The sequence below is a fragment of the Podarcis filfolensis genome (assembly GCF_964270895.1).
Source record: "Podarcis filfolensis genome assembly, chromosome: 3".
Classification (NCBI taxonomy): domain Eukaryota; kingdom Metazoa; phylum Chordata; class Lepidosauria; order Squamata; family Lacertidae; genus Podarcis; species Podarcis filfolensis.
The window spans coordinates 30,553,518-30,575,483 of record NC_139606.1 but is presented as its reverse complement, the minus strand read 5'-3'; the positions used below and the strand labels follow the sequence as shown (position 1 = coordinate 30,575,483).

Below are 21,966 nucleotides of genomic sequence, written 5' to 3'. Positions count from 1 at the left end.
GGGCCATATGTACTCTTTTGAAACCTTTATGTCTCAATGCCTATTAAGTGTTTGGACTGGGGGTGGGCAGGAATCGTGTAATGGGGACACTCAAGGGCTTCCAGAGATGGTTATTTAGGACAGCTGTAGAGAAGGAAAATAAAAGATGCCCGGCAAGAAGGAAATGAGTGGAAATTGTCTATGGAAGACCTTTATGTGTTGTTTAGAGTTCTAAGGAGCAATTTACTTTGTCAGCTTCTGACAAATTGTTAATGCATCCTCTTCCTTGGAGCAGCTTGCTCAGACGATGAGCAATGCATCCATAATCCTTTAAAAGAAAAAGAAAAAAAGTTTGATCTCTAGATAATTAGCAGTGACTGGAAGAGGACAAAATACACACATGCAACCAAACTCAAAGACATCTAAGGGTGACCCAGAAAGTATAAAGCTAGAATGGGCAGCTTTAATTGTGCTGGTTATCATATAAGGCTGAAAAATAAATTTAATAGAACTACAATATGCTTGGCTCAGGCACTTTCTCATAGCAGGATATTTGTGGGTGGGGTGGATTTAATGTCAAGGACGTTGTTATGGAAAGAATCAGGAGTAGGGTTTTTTTGTGTAGTCAGTTAAGGATATTTAGCAAAGGGAAAAAAGGGACAAAGACTGAAAGGTTTTTAGCAGGGGCAATTAGAATAAGATCTATTATTTGATTATTGATGCAAACCTCCAAAATGTATTTTGCATAGTTAAGTTTTTACCTCTATCTTCAGTACATTTATTTTTATTGCTATGGCTAGTGGCTGAAGATTCTTCTGATTCTGAAAGGGACAAAGATATGTCTGAATCTTCCCATTTCATTATATGTGTAGCTCTCCGTTGTGGCAGTTTTCTGCAACTCTGGTGCAAGTACCCCCTGTTACCTTTTTCTTTTAAGATTGCACCAACGACACACTAAAAAAATCCTATAAATTGTGGTCCATTGAGATACAACAGCTTGCTTTGCAAGAAATGTCAGCAGTTAAATTTAACAGACGTAGCATATTTGGATGAGTAGTTTTTAACTCAGCCTGTTGTATAAATGCAACTCATCTTTAGTCATTGGTAGTTCTCCCCCAAACATTGTGTGGATACACAAAATAAATAAACGTTAATGATGCCAAGGAAATATTTTTAAACAGCTCGGAATTGGAAAGTGTGTCCACTAGAAACAGCTGACATTCAATATCCAGAAACCATGTTTGTTTTTAAAGTACTGTAATATTTTGTGATTACTGTTTTTCCCACGTGTTATAATATCGACATTTTTGTTAATCCACACCCCTTCCCAATGTAGAACAGTTGTTCGCATAGTATACAAGTAGTTCAAGTGGACATTGTCTCAGTCATTGTACTCAGAGCATATATGTACAGCACAGCAAAGATACATATACTTTTTTTGGTTAATCAAGTAGTGTATTTGGATAGTGACCATGACCTTTTAGAATTCCTTGTTTGTTTTCACTTAAATTATCACCACTGATAACATTTTTAAAAAGGAAGCAGACCTTCTAACGTTCCATTTTGTAGGTGCTTTGGGTATTCCGAACTTGCCATTATTTCCTGTTTCCTTCCCTTGGAGAGAGGGCTTTTGATGTTTACCTTGATGCATTCTCCGGTTACTCAAATAATCTAGCTTCACTGGGTGTGACTGTGTGCGCATAAAGTGGGAGAGAGATTGATATCAACAGTGGAAAAGAGTTCAGTCGGTCTGAATTTTGGAGGAAATGGAAACCTAATTTTGAGATACATCAGTAGTGTGGCATCGGGGTCATAACTGACCCCCCCCCCCGGCTATATGAATCCATACAATGTTTTCATCCATATTCCATGCATTATTGTGGTATTCAACCTGTCCCCTGTGTTTAATTTGAGTATTTCGGCATATAATGTCATTAGCATCAGTCTCAAAAGTAGAGGAAAGGGGAATGAAACATTGCATTTCCAAAACATGGAGGATCAGCTTTAAGGTCAGCACAATGAAAATGTGCATTTAGTGCCACAATCTTCACGTTTGCATGGTCAAATCTTTGCTTAATCAGTCAAGATATGCACAAGCTTCAGACAAGCCAGGAAATTGCAGTTAACATTGCAGCTTCCTTTTGCATCCAAACAGGGAAGCTATGAGTAATGGCTTCCAAGCAAGCCAGAATCTTGAAACCAAATTTAAAACCATGGCTTAATATATTCTGGATTGTTGAGAAGCCATTCATCACAGTTTCTCGGTTTGGGGTGTAACAGGAAGCTATGGTTACCTGCAGTTTCCTGGGTTTTTCACTTGCTTGCAGAAACTGGTTATGTGTGGATGTCTGAAGCTGATGCATATCTGTTTATTAAGCAGTGCATTTGACCAGGTGAACGGGATCTTTATGTACACTACTTTTATCTGTCTCTATATCTACACACAACCTTCAGAAGGTTTTACCAAAAAAAAGAGTTGCTGACCTAGTTCCAGCAGGGCCTATGTTTGCATGTAGGCTTGACTGGGATCCCGAGAAAGTTGTATATGTATTGTGGGGTGGGTGGGCTTGCGATGGCAGACTTTTTATGGAAGACCCCCTGACCTCTAAAATCAGGGAGCTGAAAACCATCTGTGACCTCCCTACCACCCCCTGCAACACCTTGCACATACTGGAATCTATTTGATTCCAGCAAGGGGGGGAGGAGTTTAAATCAGCAAACGCTTCATCACCATAAATGGTTTGGAGTGCTGCAATAAATATTGTGCTGATTGACATGGATTTACATGAGTCTAGTAGACGACCGAAAAATAAACCTACAAATCAATTTTATTTTTAATTTAATTGTGTTGCTCTTTTAGCAATATGTGGCAAAGCCATTTGCATGAATTTTCCATGTCTGTGCGAATACCTTCATTAATGCACCTAGCCTTAAGAAATGGTATCTACGTACTTTTGTATCTGTTCAGGGTGCACTTACAACTATCAAACTTCTCCAGCAAAGCTGTAGTTTCCTTCATATCCTTCATATGTTTAAATCCTGGAACAGCTTCGTTAGGTTCACTAATTACTTGGCAATCTCTCTCTTTCTTTTTGGGGGAGAAATTGAAACACCATTATATAGTGGGTGGACTGAATCCCCTGTATTTGTTTTTGAACCACAGTTCACCACAAAATTACTATAGTTTAATGGTTTGACTGTACGTCACTTACACTGTTCAGACTTGCATCTTAACAGGACTTGTACAGTCTTAACAGGCTTACTCATCTGGCTGTCCTCTTGTCTGCAAAGTTAGAAGTTCAGTGTTCTGGTTAAAGTAATGACAAATTATGTAATAACAGCTGTTGGAATGTCGCAGAAACAGTGTTTACGACTAACCTTGGTGCATTTACAGGTTTTAGGTCCTGCTCCAAAATGGTGCTCGTTTCTTGATAACTTGACAGAAGAGCTGGAGGAAAACCCAGAGACAACTGTATATGATGACTACAAGTTCGTAACAAGAAAAGACCTTGACAATTTAGGTACAGTATTGCTGCCTTGAAAGATGCAAGAATTTCTTTATTCTTTCTTGTTCTTTTTCATTAATTCTGCTCTCAGTTACTCATTTTGTTTACATGCTGCTATATTTGCTGCCTCCTGCTGCTGAGAGACGGAGCAGTGATGGTTTGCCTGTCCTAGCCCATCTCTTTTTGACGTGATGGAGTTGTGGGTACAACACACGACTCCTTGTCTTTTTCCTTTTGTCTACAAAGCCTACATGAAGCTAGCAAGAAATTTTACGTGACAGTTTGCAGCTTTTTACCTGGCAACGTATATTAAGTGTACATTTTCTCCCTATTCCCATGTTGGAAAAGCAACCCATTCAAAGGGGTCCTTTCACACATGGCACACTCCCAATAATTGTTGTTGAAGAAATGGGCAAACCTTTGTATGCAGTGAAGGTGTAAATAGATTCCATTATGTCTGTCCAGTGTGCCAGGTTTTGAACATATGTGAAAGCTGCAAACTAGGAACTTTCACAATTTTGGCAAATGATTACGTACAACCATCCCCCAAGAAAATTACAACCCCAATTTAATTTTAGTTTTTTAAAAAAAACACCTCTGTGATGTAGCCAAAATATTTCCTGATACATTAATATTTTCTGTCTGTGTCTCTTTCTCTCTCTCTCTTCCCCCAACCCCTCTCCACCTCAGGGCTGGCTCATCTGATTGGATCACCACTTCTCCGAGCATATATGCATGGCTTTTTCATGGACATACGACTGTATCACAAGGTGAACTGGGCAAAATAAGGCTGCTTAGAAATCTTATGAGTTCTTTCCTTTTCGCCACTTACTGTTTTGTGTTTGCAGGTAAAAATGATGGTGAATCCTTTTGCCTATGAGGAATACAGAAGAGAGAAAATTAGGCAGAAGATTGAAGAAACGCGGGCACAAAGAGTGCAACTTAAGGTAAAGGTGCAGTTTTAACTGTTCATGGAAGTTTCCATAAACAGTCCATTATGGAGTGATGGGAGAAGCTACCCTAACAATCCTGTACATTTGTGATACCCTGAGATACACTGGGTGATATTTAGTCGGACCCCTTTCCTCTCTGCCATGCACTTTCACATATCTCCTCTGGGAAGGGTCCCCGAACCCTCCAGAGTAGCTTTGGAGGGGGAAGAAGAAGAAGAAAGGAGGTTACTATTGCCCAAGCAGAATTTTTTCACCTTGGTGGGAGGATGCTGTTGGATGTCACAAGTGATCAACACCCTCTCAGATCTTGTCAGAATATGGAACTCCGATTAAGTGAGGAGAAATAAGCACAGTAAATACTTGCAAAGCATCTAAAGACAGCAAAGCATCTAATTTAAAAGAGGTTCGATTTCTGACAGCCATTACAACTAACAGATGAAGCTGCTTAAGTGTGCATTAATAAAATGCATTACTAAAATTAAAAGCCCCTGGCAGCACAGAGCGTAGGGGGAAACAGGTTGAAGGTGGTACCAACTTAAGCAACACTTACTAAACTGAAGTCTAAATATATGGTAAAAACAGATTGTGAATTGATGAAAGAATCAAGCTGCAAAGGAGTATGGGTGTTTCTGGAGGAATGGAAGGGGAGAGTAGCTGTTTGACAATAGCCTTATAAGACTGCCAAGAAGGTTTTCACACCCTTGCTCCTGCAGCCAGCAACAAAAAGGGCAACGGGGACATGGAAGGCAGTGCCAGTATTTGGGCACCGTAAAGTCTTAAGGGTAACGAGAGAGCGGTGGAAGCGGAGCAGAGTAAGCTGAAACAAACCATGGCTGCAGAATGTCCTTTGGCTTAAATGCAGTTTGTTCAGTAGCCCATAGTTTTAACATTTCTTTCATTCACTAGAAACTTCCCAAGGTTAATAAAGAACTTGCACTGAAGTTGATCGAGGAAGGAGAAGAGCCACAAAATGCAAGAAAAAAGAAGCAAAAGGTAAGAGGATATCCTTCCCTGTTTCTGCCATTGCTTTTGTACTGCAATAGTAAAATGGGAGGGGCCTTCAGATATTAAGACATGCCAAACTGAATCAGTGCTTCTATTTTCAGGGTAAGCGTGTTTCTGTATGCAATTGGGTGGGGAGCTGTAGAGCCATGACAGAGAATGTCCCTTGCAGTGATTTCCCCTGGTTCAAACTCTGGTTAAAGGGTCTCTGCTGGCAGGGCTAGGAAAGATATTTGCCCTAGCCCCAGCCATGGTAGACAGTACTGGAACTAATGAACCAGTAGTTTGAACAGGTATAAGTTCACTTCATATGCTTACTTGACTTGGCGGAACATAACGTGTTTGCAGTTAATCAGCACTTGAATAGTACTAATAGGTTACATTGCTCACAAGCCTCTGTTTCTACTATATTTCTAATCTGAGCCTGTTATTAAGCATATTACCATTGAGCTAAGGCAAGAGTACCAAGAGCATCCCGCTATGCAGAAGTTGGTATGGAGTTAATATTGTGATAAAAGTTAACTCAAATTGTCATACATGATAGCTTGAGTTTGCTTTCATCGCCATTAGCTCCAACCCAACTTCTCTGCAGGGGAAAGTCAAAATCTAGGCAGCATGACTGTGATAGGCAGAGTGGGAGTGGGTGGGAGAAGCAACAGCTTTTATCACATAAGCATTACATCCTTGGCTCGTCTGATATTTTAAACTTGGCCTTTACAGCTTTCTCACTTTAAATGTAAAATAAATTATGGCATCAGCACCTGACTGTTTCCCCGATGGGCCATAAAGCAGCTGGCCTTAGTAATATTCCTCTTAGTTGTTCTTTCTGCATATTTTTAGACCTACCATTGCTGCTCAAAGAATTTTCCTTTCTGGGCAGCTGTACAAACATGCTGTTGGACCAGATCGATTCCCAGGTGTTAGTACTTTTCCAACGGCAGCAGTCAAATGGCATTTTCCTAACTAATAAAAAAATGAGCATTTGTTACTAAGCTACTCATTAAAGCGTCATAATCTTAATTAAAAATGTAGCTCACTTTAAAGATGAAGCTGCCACGCTTGCTGAAGTTTGTAAGTGAGGCATTCCAGCTGTCCAAGTTTTCCCATACTAGGCTTCCTTAATTTAATGGTGTCTGTGACTAAAAGATTTGGTTCCAAACTTTCCAGTAATGTCTGTTTAATGGTTCATACAGACATGTTGCCAAGCACCAGGTGGGCATCAACTTTCATCCTTTTCATGTTCCTCAAAAAAGTCTGTGCAGGCTGCCAACACCATGTCTACCTGATATGTTCTACATAGCTATTCTTCTTACTGCTGTAGATTTTTCAAATGTTATTTCCTTTTGAAATATTTAAGATGAGTTATGCAGAAATGCACATATGCAGAAACAGGCATGGATACATGTGTGTTTGACAGGTACATGAAGAGTTACAATAGACAACCTTTGTGGGGCAGATGTATTTTCCATTCCATGTGTTGGTTGCCATCCTATTTTAGTAGCTTGTGATCATATCATAAGCAAGTCTGGAAAATTTTGATTTCACATTTCTAGACAACAGCTTAAAATAGTTAGACATCCAAAATATTTCCTACCCTTCCCATGACTTGGCTCTGTGGTAGGTGAAAAGTATTTAGATGCTGTTGGTGAGTCATCCTTGGTCACATTTTGTTTCCATCCAATGCTTTTAAACTTTTTTGGGGTATTTTAACTTCAATAGTTATGTCCAGTATATGAAACATGTGCTATATGCAATATGAAGTTCAGTGTGTGGTGTCCAGTGTTGCTCATTGAATGACAAAGGAATCTCTTGGCAGAATGGCAATTTTAATTATTCCCCTTCCCCTTCTGGTGAAGAAAATATAGCCTTTATTTCACAGAAGGCCTTCTTGCTTTGTGAAACCCGACGGAAAACCAGGTTTGTTAGAACATTGTAAGTTTTATAACCAGCTCTTGACTTTGTTATTGTTCTGTTTCCTTCTAGAAAATGCCTAGCATTCTTAATGACGATCGCTTCAAAGTCATGTTTGAGAACCCAGATTTCCAGGTGGATGAGAAGAGTGAAGAGTTCAGACTGCTTAATCCACTTGTTTCCAAAATAAGTGAGAAAAGGAAACAGAAATTAAAGATCTTGGAGCACCAAGAAACCCTGGGAGAGGTAAATCTGTGAGGTTTTAGGATTTGCCTTCTGTTCTTTAACATACATTTGCAAGAATGTGAACACCATCCAATCACATTGTGGGCTCAGTGCCCTTATACAGAGGATTCCCAATAGGACTCCATATAGCCTTATTTTCTCAACCTAACCCTGCCTTAAGGAACACATCCAGGCAATCCAACAAGGGGAGTATTTGCCTCCCTCACATAACATGTGAGGAATGTTCCATAGTTATACTCTGAGCACAGATAACATGCAAGGCACAGATATGAGAGGCACTGCATTTGGGGTGCAAGTCAGCCCTGCTTTAAAATGTCTATGAGCATGCAAGAATATTTATACATACTAAAAACTCTGTGCTTCAATAAATTATGGATGATGAGCTTGAACTGGCTTGGATCACCCAAACCTGGGTGGATGAGTTAGGTGGAGTTGATCTTTCAGTTGTGTTCACCTGGATGCTCCATTCAGTACCAGGATAAGCTTAGGAGGTGGTGTTTCTGTCATGTATAAGAATCCCTTCTCTGATTTGATGTTTAGGACCGCAGGGTGTTGGTCCTGAAAGACCTCAGCAAGGCTGTCAAGGCTACCTTGATGGAGGAGGCTGAGGACTCTGGAAGCTGGCCCAACATTTTGTTGACCTAATCCATGTAGCAGGACCAACTCTTGATTTGTTTTTCTCAATGTGCATGAGAATGGTGGTCAAGCTGGGGATTTTACTCCAACTCTTTTTTCATATTTGGTACTTCTATCTGGTCTTGTGTCTTTAAATAAATTCCAGCTTTTGAGGCCTGAGGATGTGGACAAATATGCTTGACCAAGTGTTGCCCACTTTGTGGCTACCTGTCCTTCTTGGGCTCGTTGCAGTGAGCAGGGAGGGGTTGACCAGCTGGGTCCAGGAAGTGTTCAGTGTCTCCTTGAGTGAGGGAGCAGTCCCATTTAATTTAAAAGAGGCAGTGGTTCAGTTGTTCCTAAAGAAGCCTACTCTGGACTCAGAAGATCTTAATTATTACCAGCTGGTTGCCAGTGTCCCTTTCCTCTTATAAGCAGGCAAATAGGTAGTTGTGTAACTGTGATCTAAGTGGTTTTGTAACCCAGTAGTAATGGTTGTTGTTGTGAGATGTTCAAATGGGGCCAGGCTAAATCACATGCTACGGGTGTGGGGGTGAGACTGGGGATGGGATCAGTAAATATTAGACAAAAAGAGATTTTGTTGCTGTGTGTTCCTCTCTTCTATGAAGATTGCATCCAAATTATTAAATTTATTCTGCTCCTTATCTTTCTGAGAGTTGTATATATCCGATCTAGAACTGTTTATTTAATAACGTATCAACATCAATAGTTTTATGAAGAACACTGTTGCAAATGCATTCTGTTTCCTTGTGTTCCATTCCATTTAACCACCCCGACCCCCACCGTTAGAATTATAGCCCTCTCCAAATAGTGCATCTGTGGAGTGTCACGTACTCTAATTGGATAAATTGTTCTTCTAAGGAACATTAACTAGTGTGTTGTGGGGAGGGGTGGCTTGTTGCTGTTTTTCTTCTTTTTTTTTAGTAGTTATTTTTGTCTGCAGGAAGAAGAGGAAGAACCAGAAGGAAAACCAAGTGATGCAGAAAGTTCTGAGACTTCAGATGATGAAAAAGGTTGGGTTGAAGAGGTCAGGAAACAGCGCAGACTTCTACGCCAAGAGGAAAAATTAAAACACCAGAAGTGGTTCAAGGAGGATCAGCAAACAGTACTGGAACCTAAGTTCTTTGAGATTAAAGCTGGAGAAGAATTTAGAAGTTTCAAGGACACCGCCAAAAGGCAAAAGTTAATGAAGTAAGGCTAACACCTCTGTTTCATTCACTGGGCTTGCAGTTAATTCCACCCCCTCCCCTTGAATTGTGTTTGAGAGGCTCATTTGGATGTTGCACTGATTTCTTCTGGGGATGGTTGTTTCTACAGCCAGACATGGTGCTGGGGAAGGATCAAAGGAGGTGCCCCTCTTGGACACACACCAGCCCGCTGTCTAAAAATACAACTCAGAGAGACTCAGCAGTGTGTGGTGTAATTGTGCATGGATTGCAGCCCCTTAAACCCTAATGTGCCCCCATGCTGATTGGGCACAAGACCAGTTTCCAGCTAGCTGTCAGCCTGTCTGAACCAGTCTAAAGAACATCTCCAAACTTTGCTGCATCCCTTGCCTCATTAACCAACTTCATATTGTTCTGTTTATAATTGGCAATCAAATTTTTGCAACCCATATCCAAATTTTTGCTAGAACTGGTGGCTAATTTAATTTCTCTACACCAGAAGTTTACCAGTGTTGCCCCCTCCCCCCAAAAAAACAACCCTTGGAGATTAGAATTGCTTATACATTTGTTAGAACAGGGCTTGACTTTTAGTCTTTCACCTCATGGGCTTGGTAGTTTTTTTTCTTTGTTGTTAAGACAAGCACATTTTGAGACTCCCCATTTTCACTCTTGGTTTCGTCTACTGCAGGAACTTGTATTAGCATTAAACAATAGTTCTTAGTGAAGTTTGTCCTGAAGAAAGTTCAGTAGATTTAATTAATTATATTGGAGTATAATCATTATTAACGGAGTTGTATTTTTGTGTGTGTGTGTGTGTATCCCACAACATATTACCTATGATTGTAATATCTTACATTACTCTGTTTCATATCATCATAATAGCACCTTTGATCAACCTAAGAGTTGTAACTTTTAAGTGAAAGGATTTTATTAGTATTCTTCAGGTCACCTGCATGTTTTGAGGGAAACAGGTTTAGGCTGTTCTAGAAAACAGCTTCTGAATATGGTTGCTTTAAATAGCAAAGATACAATAGGGAATATCGTGGTTACTGTAGTTATAGAATTAATTGCTGCAAGGTGTAATGGTGAGTATTAGCTTGGGGATTAGACAAATTCACGGCAAAACAGATGTCTCAGTGCCTGTTAGCCATGGTACTCAAGAACAGAACCACCATATACAGTTTTCCTGTAATTACGAACTCTGGGAGCAAACACGCCCTGCTTGGGAACATCCCAGGAGGCATCTAGCTGGTCACTGTTGGTGACAGAATGCTGAACTCAGATGGGCCTTTCCTTCTCTCTCTCTCCCCCCTCCCCCGGAAAAGTGATACTTATGCTAGCCAAATAATTACCTGGAAAACTAGATGATAATTAGTTGGTCTGCTGTCCATGAAACCTGTCACACAGAAAGAAGAATTTCTGGTTAGTCATAATTCCAGGATTCACAAGAGGGCTATACTTTTATTAGACCAACCCGGAAGACAAAATCACAAAATAGTGAGAACGCTTTCAAGTTCTAGAACTCTTCATCAAATTGACTATTAAGGGAAGTAGAAAAACTGGCTTGGTGTTAGAAACCATTAAAGTCTGCATTTTAGTATTAGTCTTAAGGCATTGCTATGAGCTGTGCAGGTTTCCAGTTACATCTAGGGATATTGGGCTGAAGAAATACACAACAGCTGATTCCTCATTCTTAAAACATATAAAATCTAGAGAGTTCTCTATATCTGTCTCAAAAGTTAAGCAAAACACACAGGTTTCTTGTGGCTGAGAACCAGCAAGAAAGAGAAACATGGCAATTTTTATACAGTGGTACCTCAGGTTACATACGCTTCAGGTTACAGACTCCGCTAACCCAGAAATAGTGCTTCAGGTTAAGAACTTTGCTTCAGGATGAGAACAGAAATTGTGCTCCGGCGGCGCAGCGGCAGCAGGAGGCCCCATTAGCTAAAGTGGTGCTTCAGGCTAAGAACAGTTTCAGGTTAAGAACGGACCTCCGGAATGAATTTAGTACTTAACCTGAGGTACCACTGTATTGGCAAAACTGGAGATAAAAAAGTCAGTGGAAGCCAAATGAGAATACTTTTACCTAGTGGCTGCATGGAATGTCCCTTCAGAGAGTAAAGTCCCATCTTCAGGTGTATAAAATCATGTTACTCCAGCTGAGGATGCCACTCTTGAATGGTAAAATGTGGTAATCTTCAAGATACCTAGTTGATGCCAGATATATATCCCTCTTTCTTTATTTTTTCTTTTCATTGTAGCATATGTAACGTAACTTCCTCAGTCTCCAAGAAGGGCCACCATATTAGTTTGCTGTAGCAAGAACAACAAAAGTCCTGTAACTAATTTAATGTATTGTGGCATAAAGTTTCGCAGAGTAGACTCTGATCCAGAAAAGCTTATGGCACAATAAATTTGTTTAGGTGCTAACAGGGCTCAGCCCCCCCCCCCAATCGTGACTGTCTTAATGTCTCCCCAAACCACCTAATGGCTAGACATTTTGCTTTTTATTATGGCATTTTGAAGAGATTTATGACTCTTTTATATAAGACTGGGTGTTGCTTTATCATATTCCTGACTCAGTGTTGCTCCAAGCTTTTATTAATACTGTATTAAGTTCTTCCTTAACAACACACACAGACTGAACAATAAACAGCGGTACGGAGGGGAGAAGACGAGGGGAAGGTGGCAATGGCAAAGTATCCAGTATTCCAGCAGTTTGCAAAACTACTGCCCTTACTAAGCGAAGTGCTCAAGAGGTTGGTGGTTAGCCAACTTCAGATGCTCGTAGAGAAGACAGATTATCTACACACAGCCTGGCTTTAGGCCCCATTTTGAAACTGAATTTGCCTTGGTCACTCCAGCAAATGGCTTCCTTCAGGAGCGAAATTGGGGGATGTGATCCCATCGAATCTCTTGGACTTCTCAGTTCCTTCTGAGACCATCAGCTATAATATCTCACTGAATTGGCTCTGTGGGTGAAGAGTAAGGGTCACAGGGTTACTGTGGTTCCACTGCTTTCAGATAGCAGCATGGGGGTGTTCTTGGTGTTTCTTGGATCTAGGTATTGTGTAGATGGCCAGCTCTTGATTGGGTTGCATTCATCTGGAGATATAGGAATGTACATATTCTAGGGGTATTCCTAGATTAAACTTTGTATCTGGATTTGGAAATGCAGGATTGCAGTGTCTTAGCTTCTTGTAGCTTATAAATTACATGTGAGAGCCCCTGTTAAAAGATTTGTGGAAAAATTGCTTAGTGCTAATGTATCCTCTTATCTGAGGTACAAATATTGGTATATAAACTATGCTTCAGGCTGCTTCACCTGCTTTTTTTCGCTTTCACCTAAAATTTGCTTTCTGTTTTGTCCAAACAGAAAAGAGATTTCTTTTATGTGGCATATAAAAGATTAGAAGTGTGGTTATTTAGAGCTCTGGGGTTTTTAAAGCGTATTTTGTAGACTGTTTTGCATATAATAGTTCTGCTGGAGCACCTATGCATTCTGTAAAAATGGATCTTAAACATACAGCGTGTGCGGCGCATACAAACCTCATGTTTGTATGTGTGTAATATTTGGGAAAATAAGAACGAAATTTTCAGAAAAAAATGTTTAGTGATCATATTTGGAATGGCAGGAAATAACTTGTGTGCACACAGAGGTAGCTATTTTCCCCCCTCTATGTACTTTTAATATGCTGACTAGAAATACTAAGAAACTGACTTTCCCCCTCTTGTCTGCAGAAAAACACTCGGAGATCGTTTGCAGCTTGAAGAGAGAGTTGGTGCACTTAGCGTACATGACACCACAGTAGGAAGTAAACAAGTTACCTTTAAATTAAAAAAGGTAAGCTTAAAGTCTTAATGGTGTACGTTAATGCGGTGTTAATTGCAATGCAATAGAAGGGCTAAGTCAGCCTTCTGGTACAACTTGGATTGTTTCAAGGGCTGGGCTCTGTTTGTGTTGTGCAACTTCAGCAGATTTGCATACCTCTACTTGCTTTATATAATTTATTTCGTTGCTTCTGGCTGTGGGTAGGAGCAGTGAGCTAGGCAAGCTGCTGAATCTCTGTAAGCTGCTGGAGGACTCTCCTTGGAAGCTAGGAATTCTATTCAGTAATTTACATGGGATGGTGAGGGGGGCGGGGGTTAGTTTGAACCCAGCACAGCTCTAGCACAAACTGAAGGCACAAGTTGGGGGGGCAGAGGAATGTTTCACCCAGCATCAAATATTTTTCTAGTGGTATCCCCAACCTACTGATGACTACACAGTGGTGGTGAGAAGGAAATTGGGAACAAATGGAAACATGGGTGTCTTTAAACAAAGTGCCTTGCAGTATAATCTTGTACATGTCTACTCAGTTCAATAAGGCTTACTCCCAAATAAGTGGGCACAGGATTGCACCCTTAATTGAGCTTGTGTGTGTGTGTGTGTGTGTGTGTGTATATATATATATATATATATATATATATATATATATATATATATGGTTGTTTTTATTAGATTCCCCCAAAATGCACTTTATTCATTTATTTTAAAAAAAAATCAGAACAAACAAGGGGCACACAGGATTAAATATAATTAAATGTGCTTGTAGATGAAACTAGAAGATAAAGTTAATAGCTTGCTGATACACCCAAGACAATGCGGCAGTAATAATTCTTGGGTGACTACTTAGTAAATTGTGGTTTTTTGGATTTGACTAGAATACAGTAATATTTTCTCCATCTCTCTTCTTGGTACATCAGTATGGTTTGGAAGTGCAGTATTCACGAGGATATTTTCTGCATTGTTTTCAGTCAGAGCAACAGAAAAAGCAGCAGGAAGCAGAGAAACACCATCATCAAGAAAGGCGAAAACTCAGGCGTTCAGCTGGCCATCTCAAAAGTAAAAGAGGAAGAGGGCGACCCTTCCATTAATAGGACAATTCTGCTTTTCATAGACACAAATAAAAACTCTTCAAGTTACATTTGACAGAGAAGAACTGTCCATGGCACAACTGGGTGGCGAAGAAAGAACAAAACCAGGGAAATCCACTGATTTGGAATGGAGATACTTATGTTTCTAAACCGCTGGTTGTAGAACCTGGTGTTTGTTTCAGATACAACCATTCCTGTGCTGAGTAGACTTCACCTTTAAAAAAAATAAATTTTAATAATGACGCTCTGTTTCAAAAGACTCTAGCTTTCAAGGACTGAAAAACTTTGATCTGCCAAGTCTTTTAACAAGATGATGAGGGGTGGGAATGGGAATTATATGACAAGAAATTCCGAAGTCGATAACAAAGATCATTAATTATCGTCAGCTTGGACAGTGTGACAGCATGGTGCCGATAGCGCCAAGGTTGCCGGTTCGATCCCCCTATGGGACAGCTGCATATTTCTGCATTGCAGGGGTGTTGGACTAGATGAATCTTCAGGGTCCCCCTACAATTCTATGATTCTATGAAGAGAACTCAAATCCTCAAACTCTTGTCTTGTGACTCCTCCTTAAATCCCTGCAATGGCTTCCCAGCTACTCCTGGATCCTGTACCAAGCTTATTGTCCTCAGAATCCTCCATGGCCTCGCAGTGCTTTCCCTCTCTGCATGTTCATTCTTGTCACGTACACTCTCATCCAGTTCACCCTGTTGTATTTCGTCTTTGAAAACTTCCATGCATATAGATGGCACTGTATTTAAAAATAAATTATTCTAATTAGCTCCCATCAGCCCCAACCAGGAGTCAGAGATGATGGGAGTTGCAGTCCCACCAACAGCTGGGAAAGCCATCAGCTCTCCATTCCTAGTGAAGGCTAGCAAGCGATCCATGTGTATGTTAGACCCAGAGTCAGCAAACAGGAGGACTTCTTATAAAAAAAAGAAAAAAGACAATTCCACAGGTCAGGAATGGTTTCCTGCACGCTTACGATGTGCCACCACCACCAAAGTATATCTGCAAAAAGTCTGAATGAAAACAAGGTCTTTTAAGAGGTACGCTAAAGTAATCAAACGGGCTATAGCGATCTGTATCACGGTAAGTTTTCAGAGCAGTCCTTGGCACTGAACCAATTTCCTGCCCCACACACATGAGGAGAGAGGCCCACTTCACACGTGAAGTCGCCTATGGCACCTTGAGCCAAGAGATGTTCTTTATTAAAAGTGCAAGGTATTATGAAATAGCTCCCTTAAAAATAGTGCATCGGTGTGGATTGTTGCTGATCAAGCAATGGGTGCTTTTCCTTCCATTTCGCTACTTTCCCCCTTTAGCTGAGACATTTATGAGAATTATTTATTGGAATTTATTAGCGACACTTAGTACCAGAATGCTTTCAGAAGGCATCCCTGCCCCTGGGCAAGAGATTTCAAACTAAAAATCGGAACACAGAACATGTCACTTCAAAAATGTGAGTTCACCGTTCTGTGTGTACATTACTTCTGTTATAAAAGAAGTAACGTCACTGGTTACATCTACAGAGCGATAAATTTTTCTTCATAAACTATTGAAATGAGAACTTGTGGGACAATGACGGTCTCAGTTTTGTTTTCGCCACTTAAAATCATGTGCTTTTTGTGTGTGTTCTACATTTATGGTAATAATAAAAAGGGTAGAGTAACTATTTTAGCCACAGCTAATGCAGATCTCGGTTCCCCCTTAACTGCAATAGGAAACTTTTAATCAAATATTTGCAAATAGAAAACCAGAGTTAGCATTATTTAGAGTGTAACTGTCTTAACAGTAGTCAGAAACCAGCAGGGAGAGCACAGCCGGCCCAGAACACTCGGATCACCGGCCTGAATCTGGTCATTCTCAAATCAAAAGAAATTCAAACGTAGCTTCAAGTTGTAATTAAATGGTTTTGTACCAGTCGATAAGTTCAATTTTATCACCTCTGGGTTGAATTGTGTCCATGGGTTTTTATCCCTCTGCTAGCGGGTGACTCAAATTAAATCACATCTTACTTAATTGATATTAAGTAAGTGTATGTTAGACCAGCGCCAAGCAAACAAAATAAGAAGCACATAAAATAAATCATCCAAATGTGTACAAGACAAAAAAATTGAATAAAATAAGGTAAATAAAAAAGACATGGGGTGAAATAAAATGAGCATCAACTTAAAAAATGAAGTTGTGTCACAAACTCCAAAGAGGAAAACTACAAAGTGTCTGTGATCAGTTCTCATTGGGCTTTACTTGATGACCAGAGTTAATTACCGGTAACTTAACAAGCTAGGATGTTTGTGATATCATCAGTTACTAGCCTTGTGAATAGTCATAATGCTTATTTCTGCATGCATTTAAGAGTTTTAACATAGTTGTCATAGATTTGTATCAATGAATATAGCTTTTATTCTTGGCTGCCATGGGCAATCTGTGACTAACAGATTGATGTGGCTATGATTATATGTTTATGTGGGAAGAACTAACGGCCCATAGATCAGCTTCCCACAAAGGGGCATTAAGCCCCCTTTATGTGATGTGGGAGATGGATTGTTAATGACTGGCGTTAAAACTATTTTCAGTTCCAGTTTGCAATGCTTCTGGGTGATGCTGTAAATAGCCCCAAGACTCTGGGTAGTGTTCCTTTTATAAATGAATTTGTTTCCACCAGAGCATTAACCAACACCAACTCTTGTGTCAAATCAGTGGTCATGATGCCGCTTTGCGGTTCTTGTGCATGTTGATGGGCAATTAGAGCTTTGTGCTTAAGATACTTCCCATAAATTATAACCCGCACGTTCTGTGTTTAACATCTTCATGCAAGTTGATGCTTCACTTCTCCTTCCATGTTTCGCTTCTCTTTATCCCTCCTCTTTTCCTTTTCTAATGGTTTCCTCAGTGTGGATTATTACCCGTTATCTGCTTTAATTCCAAGTCATGATTAATTGGTCACAGTGATTCCGTAACCCAGAAAAGCACAGGGCTGGTTGACCGTGTGATGTTACAAGCACCCACGTGAGGCAGCTATCCAGTGGAGCATCAGGCACCAGCTTGGCCCACTTAAGACACTATTTTGTCACCTTGCGCCATGATCTCTCCTTAGTGTGATGACTCTTGTAAGCTACTTAGAGTGGCAGGCTAGGAAGGAGCTGTGCTCTTTTGTAGAAAGAGAGAGCTGCATCTTCCTTGAGGTTGTTGTAAATAAGAAGCCTTGTTCCAGGCCAAATTAGGCCCTGGGACCCCTTTGCAAATGGGAGCAGAATGGGTCTCCTGTGAGTCACTGCAGGAGGGGAAAGGGGTAGGTGCCTCCTTTATAAGCCCCCCACCACCACCTTTGGAGCTCAGTGCCATTCTGTTTTCATTTCTCCAGATATATCCACAGATTTCACATATAATTCCGATTCAAGCAAACAGAAGCACCAAGACAAGTGGAGCACCAACTCGGGAAGGGTGGGAACAACAGCCGCTCCCTGAAGTGGCTGCCTCACTTTGCCTAATGGTAGGGCCAGAACTGTGGTGACGGTGACACCATTGTGGTTCGAACATGAGAAGCAAACAATAATAGACCGTTCCTACTATATAGAGTCAATGTGAGGAGAAAATTCTCCACCCCTCTGCCCCACCCAAACGGCACCTTATGTTACACACACCTGTAGATGTTGGATTAACTGGCAGCGGTTCTCAACCTGTGGGTCCCCAGATGTTGTTGGACTACAACTCCCATCATCACTGAGCTCTGGCCTTGCTAACGGGGGGTGATGGGAGTTGTAGTTCAACAACATCTGGGGACCCACAGGTTGAGAAAGGCTGGATTAACATGAGGGGATGAAATACTCCTTTCCAGCTGCCACTTAGCTCACAGTTTATGCCAGATAATGCCTCCATGCTTCCATTTCCAGGGATTAGCCTTTGTTTGCACCAGAACAATACACACATCATAAGAACACATAGAGAGCCGGCAGGATCAGGCCAAAGGCCCACCTAGTCCAGCATCCTGTTCTCACACACAGATGTCCATGGGAAGTTCAAAAGCAAGATCAGAGTGCAGTAGCACTTGCCCCACCAGCAATATCCATCTGTTCTCTTCCCCACCAACTTGTCAGACTTGCTAACTTCTAATGTCAGGCATTTGGAAATTTCCAGCATTAAATTGCATGTGAGAATCTATCTGAAGTTAAAGCCACATAATTGCAGATCACTCTTTGAAAAACAAGAAACCCAGCTTTTATGGCAGGGAAGGAAATCACAAGTGTCACAACCACATCATATGGAAAAGCACTTTGGAGACTGGATGTGGTTCTTCAATAATTCAATGCATGGTGTTCCAGTGAAGTCACAAATTAACTTGTAGTTTTCATTGTCCTTTGTAGAGGGTTAAGAGGACAACAGAAGAGGGTGAAGAGGTTGGGTGCTAGTTTGCAAATGAAGAGTTTGAGCAAGAATAGATGCTTTTATGCTCAGGGAGACTGCTCCCTCTTCTTCCTGCCCTTCCTCCTGTAATGATCAGTATGAAGAAAGCATATCTCACTCCTATTTCAGTAGTTGTATCCCTGGACCATTAAAAAACAAGCAAGCAAACAAAAACCAACCAACCAACCAACCCATTGGGCAGTGGGGGCTGATCCTTTAGAGGAAAGGGGCACTGCCAGATCAAACTTTGCCCTCAGCAACCCCTACCTTCCTGCCTTCTTATTTACAATCAGTCATGGAGTGAGTCTGCCTTTCATTGGCTCTATCGCCACCTACTGTTGGTCTTCCTACCTTCTGGCCTACCAGTTTCAGTGGGTACTAGCCACAATCACTTTTGAGAGGCAGCTCGCTGGGCTCAAGGAATAACGTAGTAAACACCTGCCTACCAAGCATACCAAGTGGTGACATCAGAAGTGGATAAGGAATTTAACAGTACTGGAAATGCAGAATATGTGAATCAAACATGTGATCAATTTTTTTTTGTTCATACCCCAGCGTGGAAATATGATTGCCCATCAGCTTGAATTTCACTGATCTGGCCAGAATTTAATTAAACAAAACAAAACAAATTGATGGAGCTCCATTCAGAATTAAGTAGAGAGGTGAAAATAAAGATGGGATTGGGGAAAATGTTTTCATTTTTCTTTTTACATAACATGGTCTTAGTTCCCCATTCACTGTAATAAAGGTAAGAACTAGATAAGAGAGCAAAACAGTGGCAGTTTGGAGGCACCAAAAGGCAGGCAATCCTATACACATTTACCTAGAAGTAATTCCTATTGAACTTAGCAGGACACACAGGACTGTGCTGCAAATAACCATGGGCCAATAATCATGTATATTTTAGGCTTTGTTCCAGCTTTTAACAGGCTTAACTGAAGTGCTGCAGGTACAGTGGACAAGATCCTGTCCCAAGTTAAGCTTTTTCAGCACCATTAATTTCAGTGGAAGTGTTAAGCACATGTGTCACTTTCTCCTACTGAAAGCAGTGGGATATAAATGTGCTTAGCTTTGGCTAAATCATGCCCTGCTCATTTCTGGCATTTCACGTGCAACATTTCATCCATTTGATGCCTCCGGTTGTGGCCTAGCTTTCACAGAGAGGTAGCAAGTATGTCTGGGTTGTACCAATTCAGGCTGCCTGCGGAGGCTCACTGGACTGTCCTTCATGCAACATTTTGCTGCACATAATAAACTAGACGTTCGGGAGGAAAGTTCCAGTGTGTAACCTTCTCTCAGACGTACCTTGTTTCTATGTGCAGGGTGCATGTGGGGCAAGTAAATGGTTGTGTATCTCTGATCTAGACCACACCTTCAGTCTGAAGTGGCACAGCCCTGACACAGGCTTACTTCCTCAGCAAAAACTAGGTCAGCTCTTACTGATGTAAAAAGGGGGTTAGCTTTCTGGTCCAGGTAAATACTTGTTTCCTTTAATATAATGCCAAAAGTTTAATAGAGTGGGGAATTCAAGGAGACACATCTGCAGGATATACAAATCAGGGAAGAAACTTAAAATTTGGCAATCCTATCGGAAAGGGATGATGACAGTGTGATTGTGTGAGTGTGTGTGTATTTTAAAAATTAGGTAAAGGGAGCTGTTTATCAGTTCAGCTGGGATCACGCTTCCTTTCTCAAGATGTTTCCACATACCAAGTGTCCAGGGAAGATAACTGCATTCCGTATTGGAGGACGGGGATTTCCAACAAGAGGACATATGTTTCCTAAAACCATTGCAAGCATTTATTCATCTGAAACCGAATCAGCATACCTGCCTGTGGCGGCGTGAAAATAAAGGAAAATAAAGCAGGTTATTATCGCTTTGTGTTCATTAAGTTACTGCCAGATGCTTTGTGAAGGCTCATCTTTACAAGTAGGATATAAATATGCAAATAAAAGAGGGGCAACAACTAGGATCCCCTGAAAATCTGTGCATTGTGATGATTCCCAGATCCTCACTAGTATATTTTGTCTGGAGGGGCATGTCAGGGAATGTGGGAGCTTGGGAGTCTGCAGATCCAAAGCTACTACTACTTCTACTGCTACTAATGTTATTATTCATACCCCACCCATCTAGCTGCATTTCCCCAGCCACTCTGGGTGGCTGAAAGTATATATAAAAACATAATAAAATGTCAAACATTAAAAACTTCCTGATACAGAGCCACCTCCAGATGTCTTCTAAAAGTTGTGTAGTTCTTTATCTCCTTGACATCTGAAGGGAGGGTGTTCCACAGGGTGGGTGCCACCACCGAGAAGGCCCTCTGCCTGGTTCCCTGTAACTTCACTTCTTGCAGTGAGGGAACCAGCAGAAGACCCACAGAGGAGGACCTCAGCTACCTCCACCCCCAAATTGCCCCATTCTGATCCCCACCAGGAATGGAATACTGCTGTCTACACCACAGGAGCTTTCTGCAGGTGTATCAGTGGATCTCCAATGGCATCGGGTCCATCTCATGGCAGATCAGGTCTTTCTCTACTTATGCTGCATCCTATGTTCTCTTGGCTGAATCAAAAATATACATGGTCACTTATATCTATTTATATGTAGTGGATTTGGGTGACATATAGCCCATGGGCTGTGAATGCGCTCAGATTATATTTTGGGTACTTGCTCACGTCGTATATTTTGCTTGTGCGTGTTCTAGGCATTTTTGCAATTTGTATTTTTAAAATCTGTGGCCACACTTCATGAACCTGAGTTAATGACCTTAAGGAGAGTATCCTGGGATTGCGTGGTGTGGTTTTTTTTTAACTTTCTCCTGCAATCTCATTTTTCTAACGAGAGCTCATCTCATCCTTGACTTTTGTTTTTGTCAAAGATTTACTGACCCATTCAAGAAAAAAAAAATAAAACCTATTATCTCACTGCACTTTTAAACATAGCAAGGGTTCATTTCCAGCTGGTGAATGAACTGTAGTTTCCTGCCGAAATCCTGTGGGGTTTTTTAATACCATAAACATTCCAGGTTGGGGGGTGGGAGGTATTGGCCCACTTTTGTTGCTCTATAGTGCAGGAGTGACCTTTCAGAAAGCAATAATGTAGTAACACTGGGGAAGCATCACAGAACAACTAATGAAGTAGAAAGATGTGTTGGCAGTCCAGCACAAATCCACCATTAGAGCACAACTACTGTATCATTACCTGACAAATTACAGAATCCACCCACAATGAAGCACCAG

The 21,966-nt window shown here is 41.0% G+C and overlaps 1 protein-coding gene and 1 long non-coding RNA gene across 2 annotated transcripts in view; both read left to right on the top strand.

Moving 5' to 3' along the window:
* Positions 1-14,556, top strand: part of NOL10 (nucleolar protein 10) — a 40,851-nt gene extending 26,295 nt beyond the window's left edge. The window contains exons 14-21 of the mRNA XM_083607255.1: positions 3,374-3,500; positions 4,176-4,255; positions 4,334-4,432; positions 5,345-5,431; positions 7,424-7,597; positions 9,174-9,421; positions 13,141-13,243; positions 14,197-14,556. Coding sequence (XP_083463381.1) covers positions 3,374-3,500; positions 4,176-4,255; positions 4,334-4,432; positions 5,345-5,431; positions 7,424-7,597; positions 9,174-9,421; positions 13,141-13,243; positions 14,197-14,316 — 1,038 coding nt within the window. The 3' untranslated portion in view covers positions 14,317-14,556. The remainder of the gene's footprint in view (positions 1-3,373; positions 3,501-4,175; positions 4,256-4,333; positions 4,433-5,344; positions 5,432-7,423; positions 7,598-9,173; positions 9,422-13,140; positions 13,244-14,196) is intronic.
* The window catches only part of LOC310759904, a 109,414-nt gene that overhangs the window by 71,819 nt on the left and 15,629 nt on the right, over positions 1-21,966 (top strand). The window lies entirely within an intron of this gene.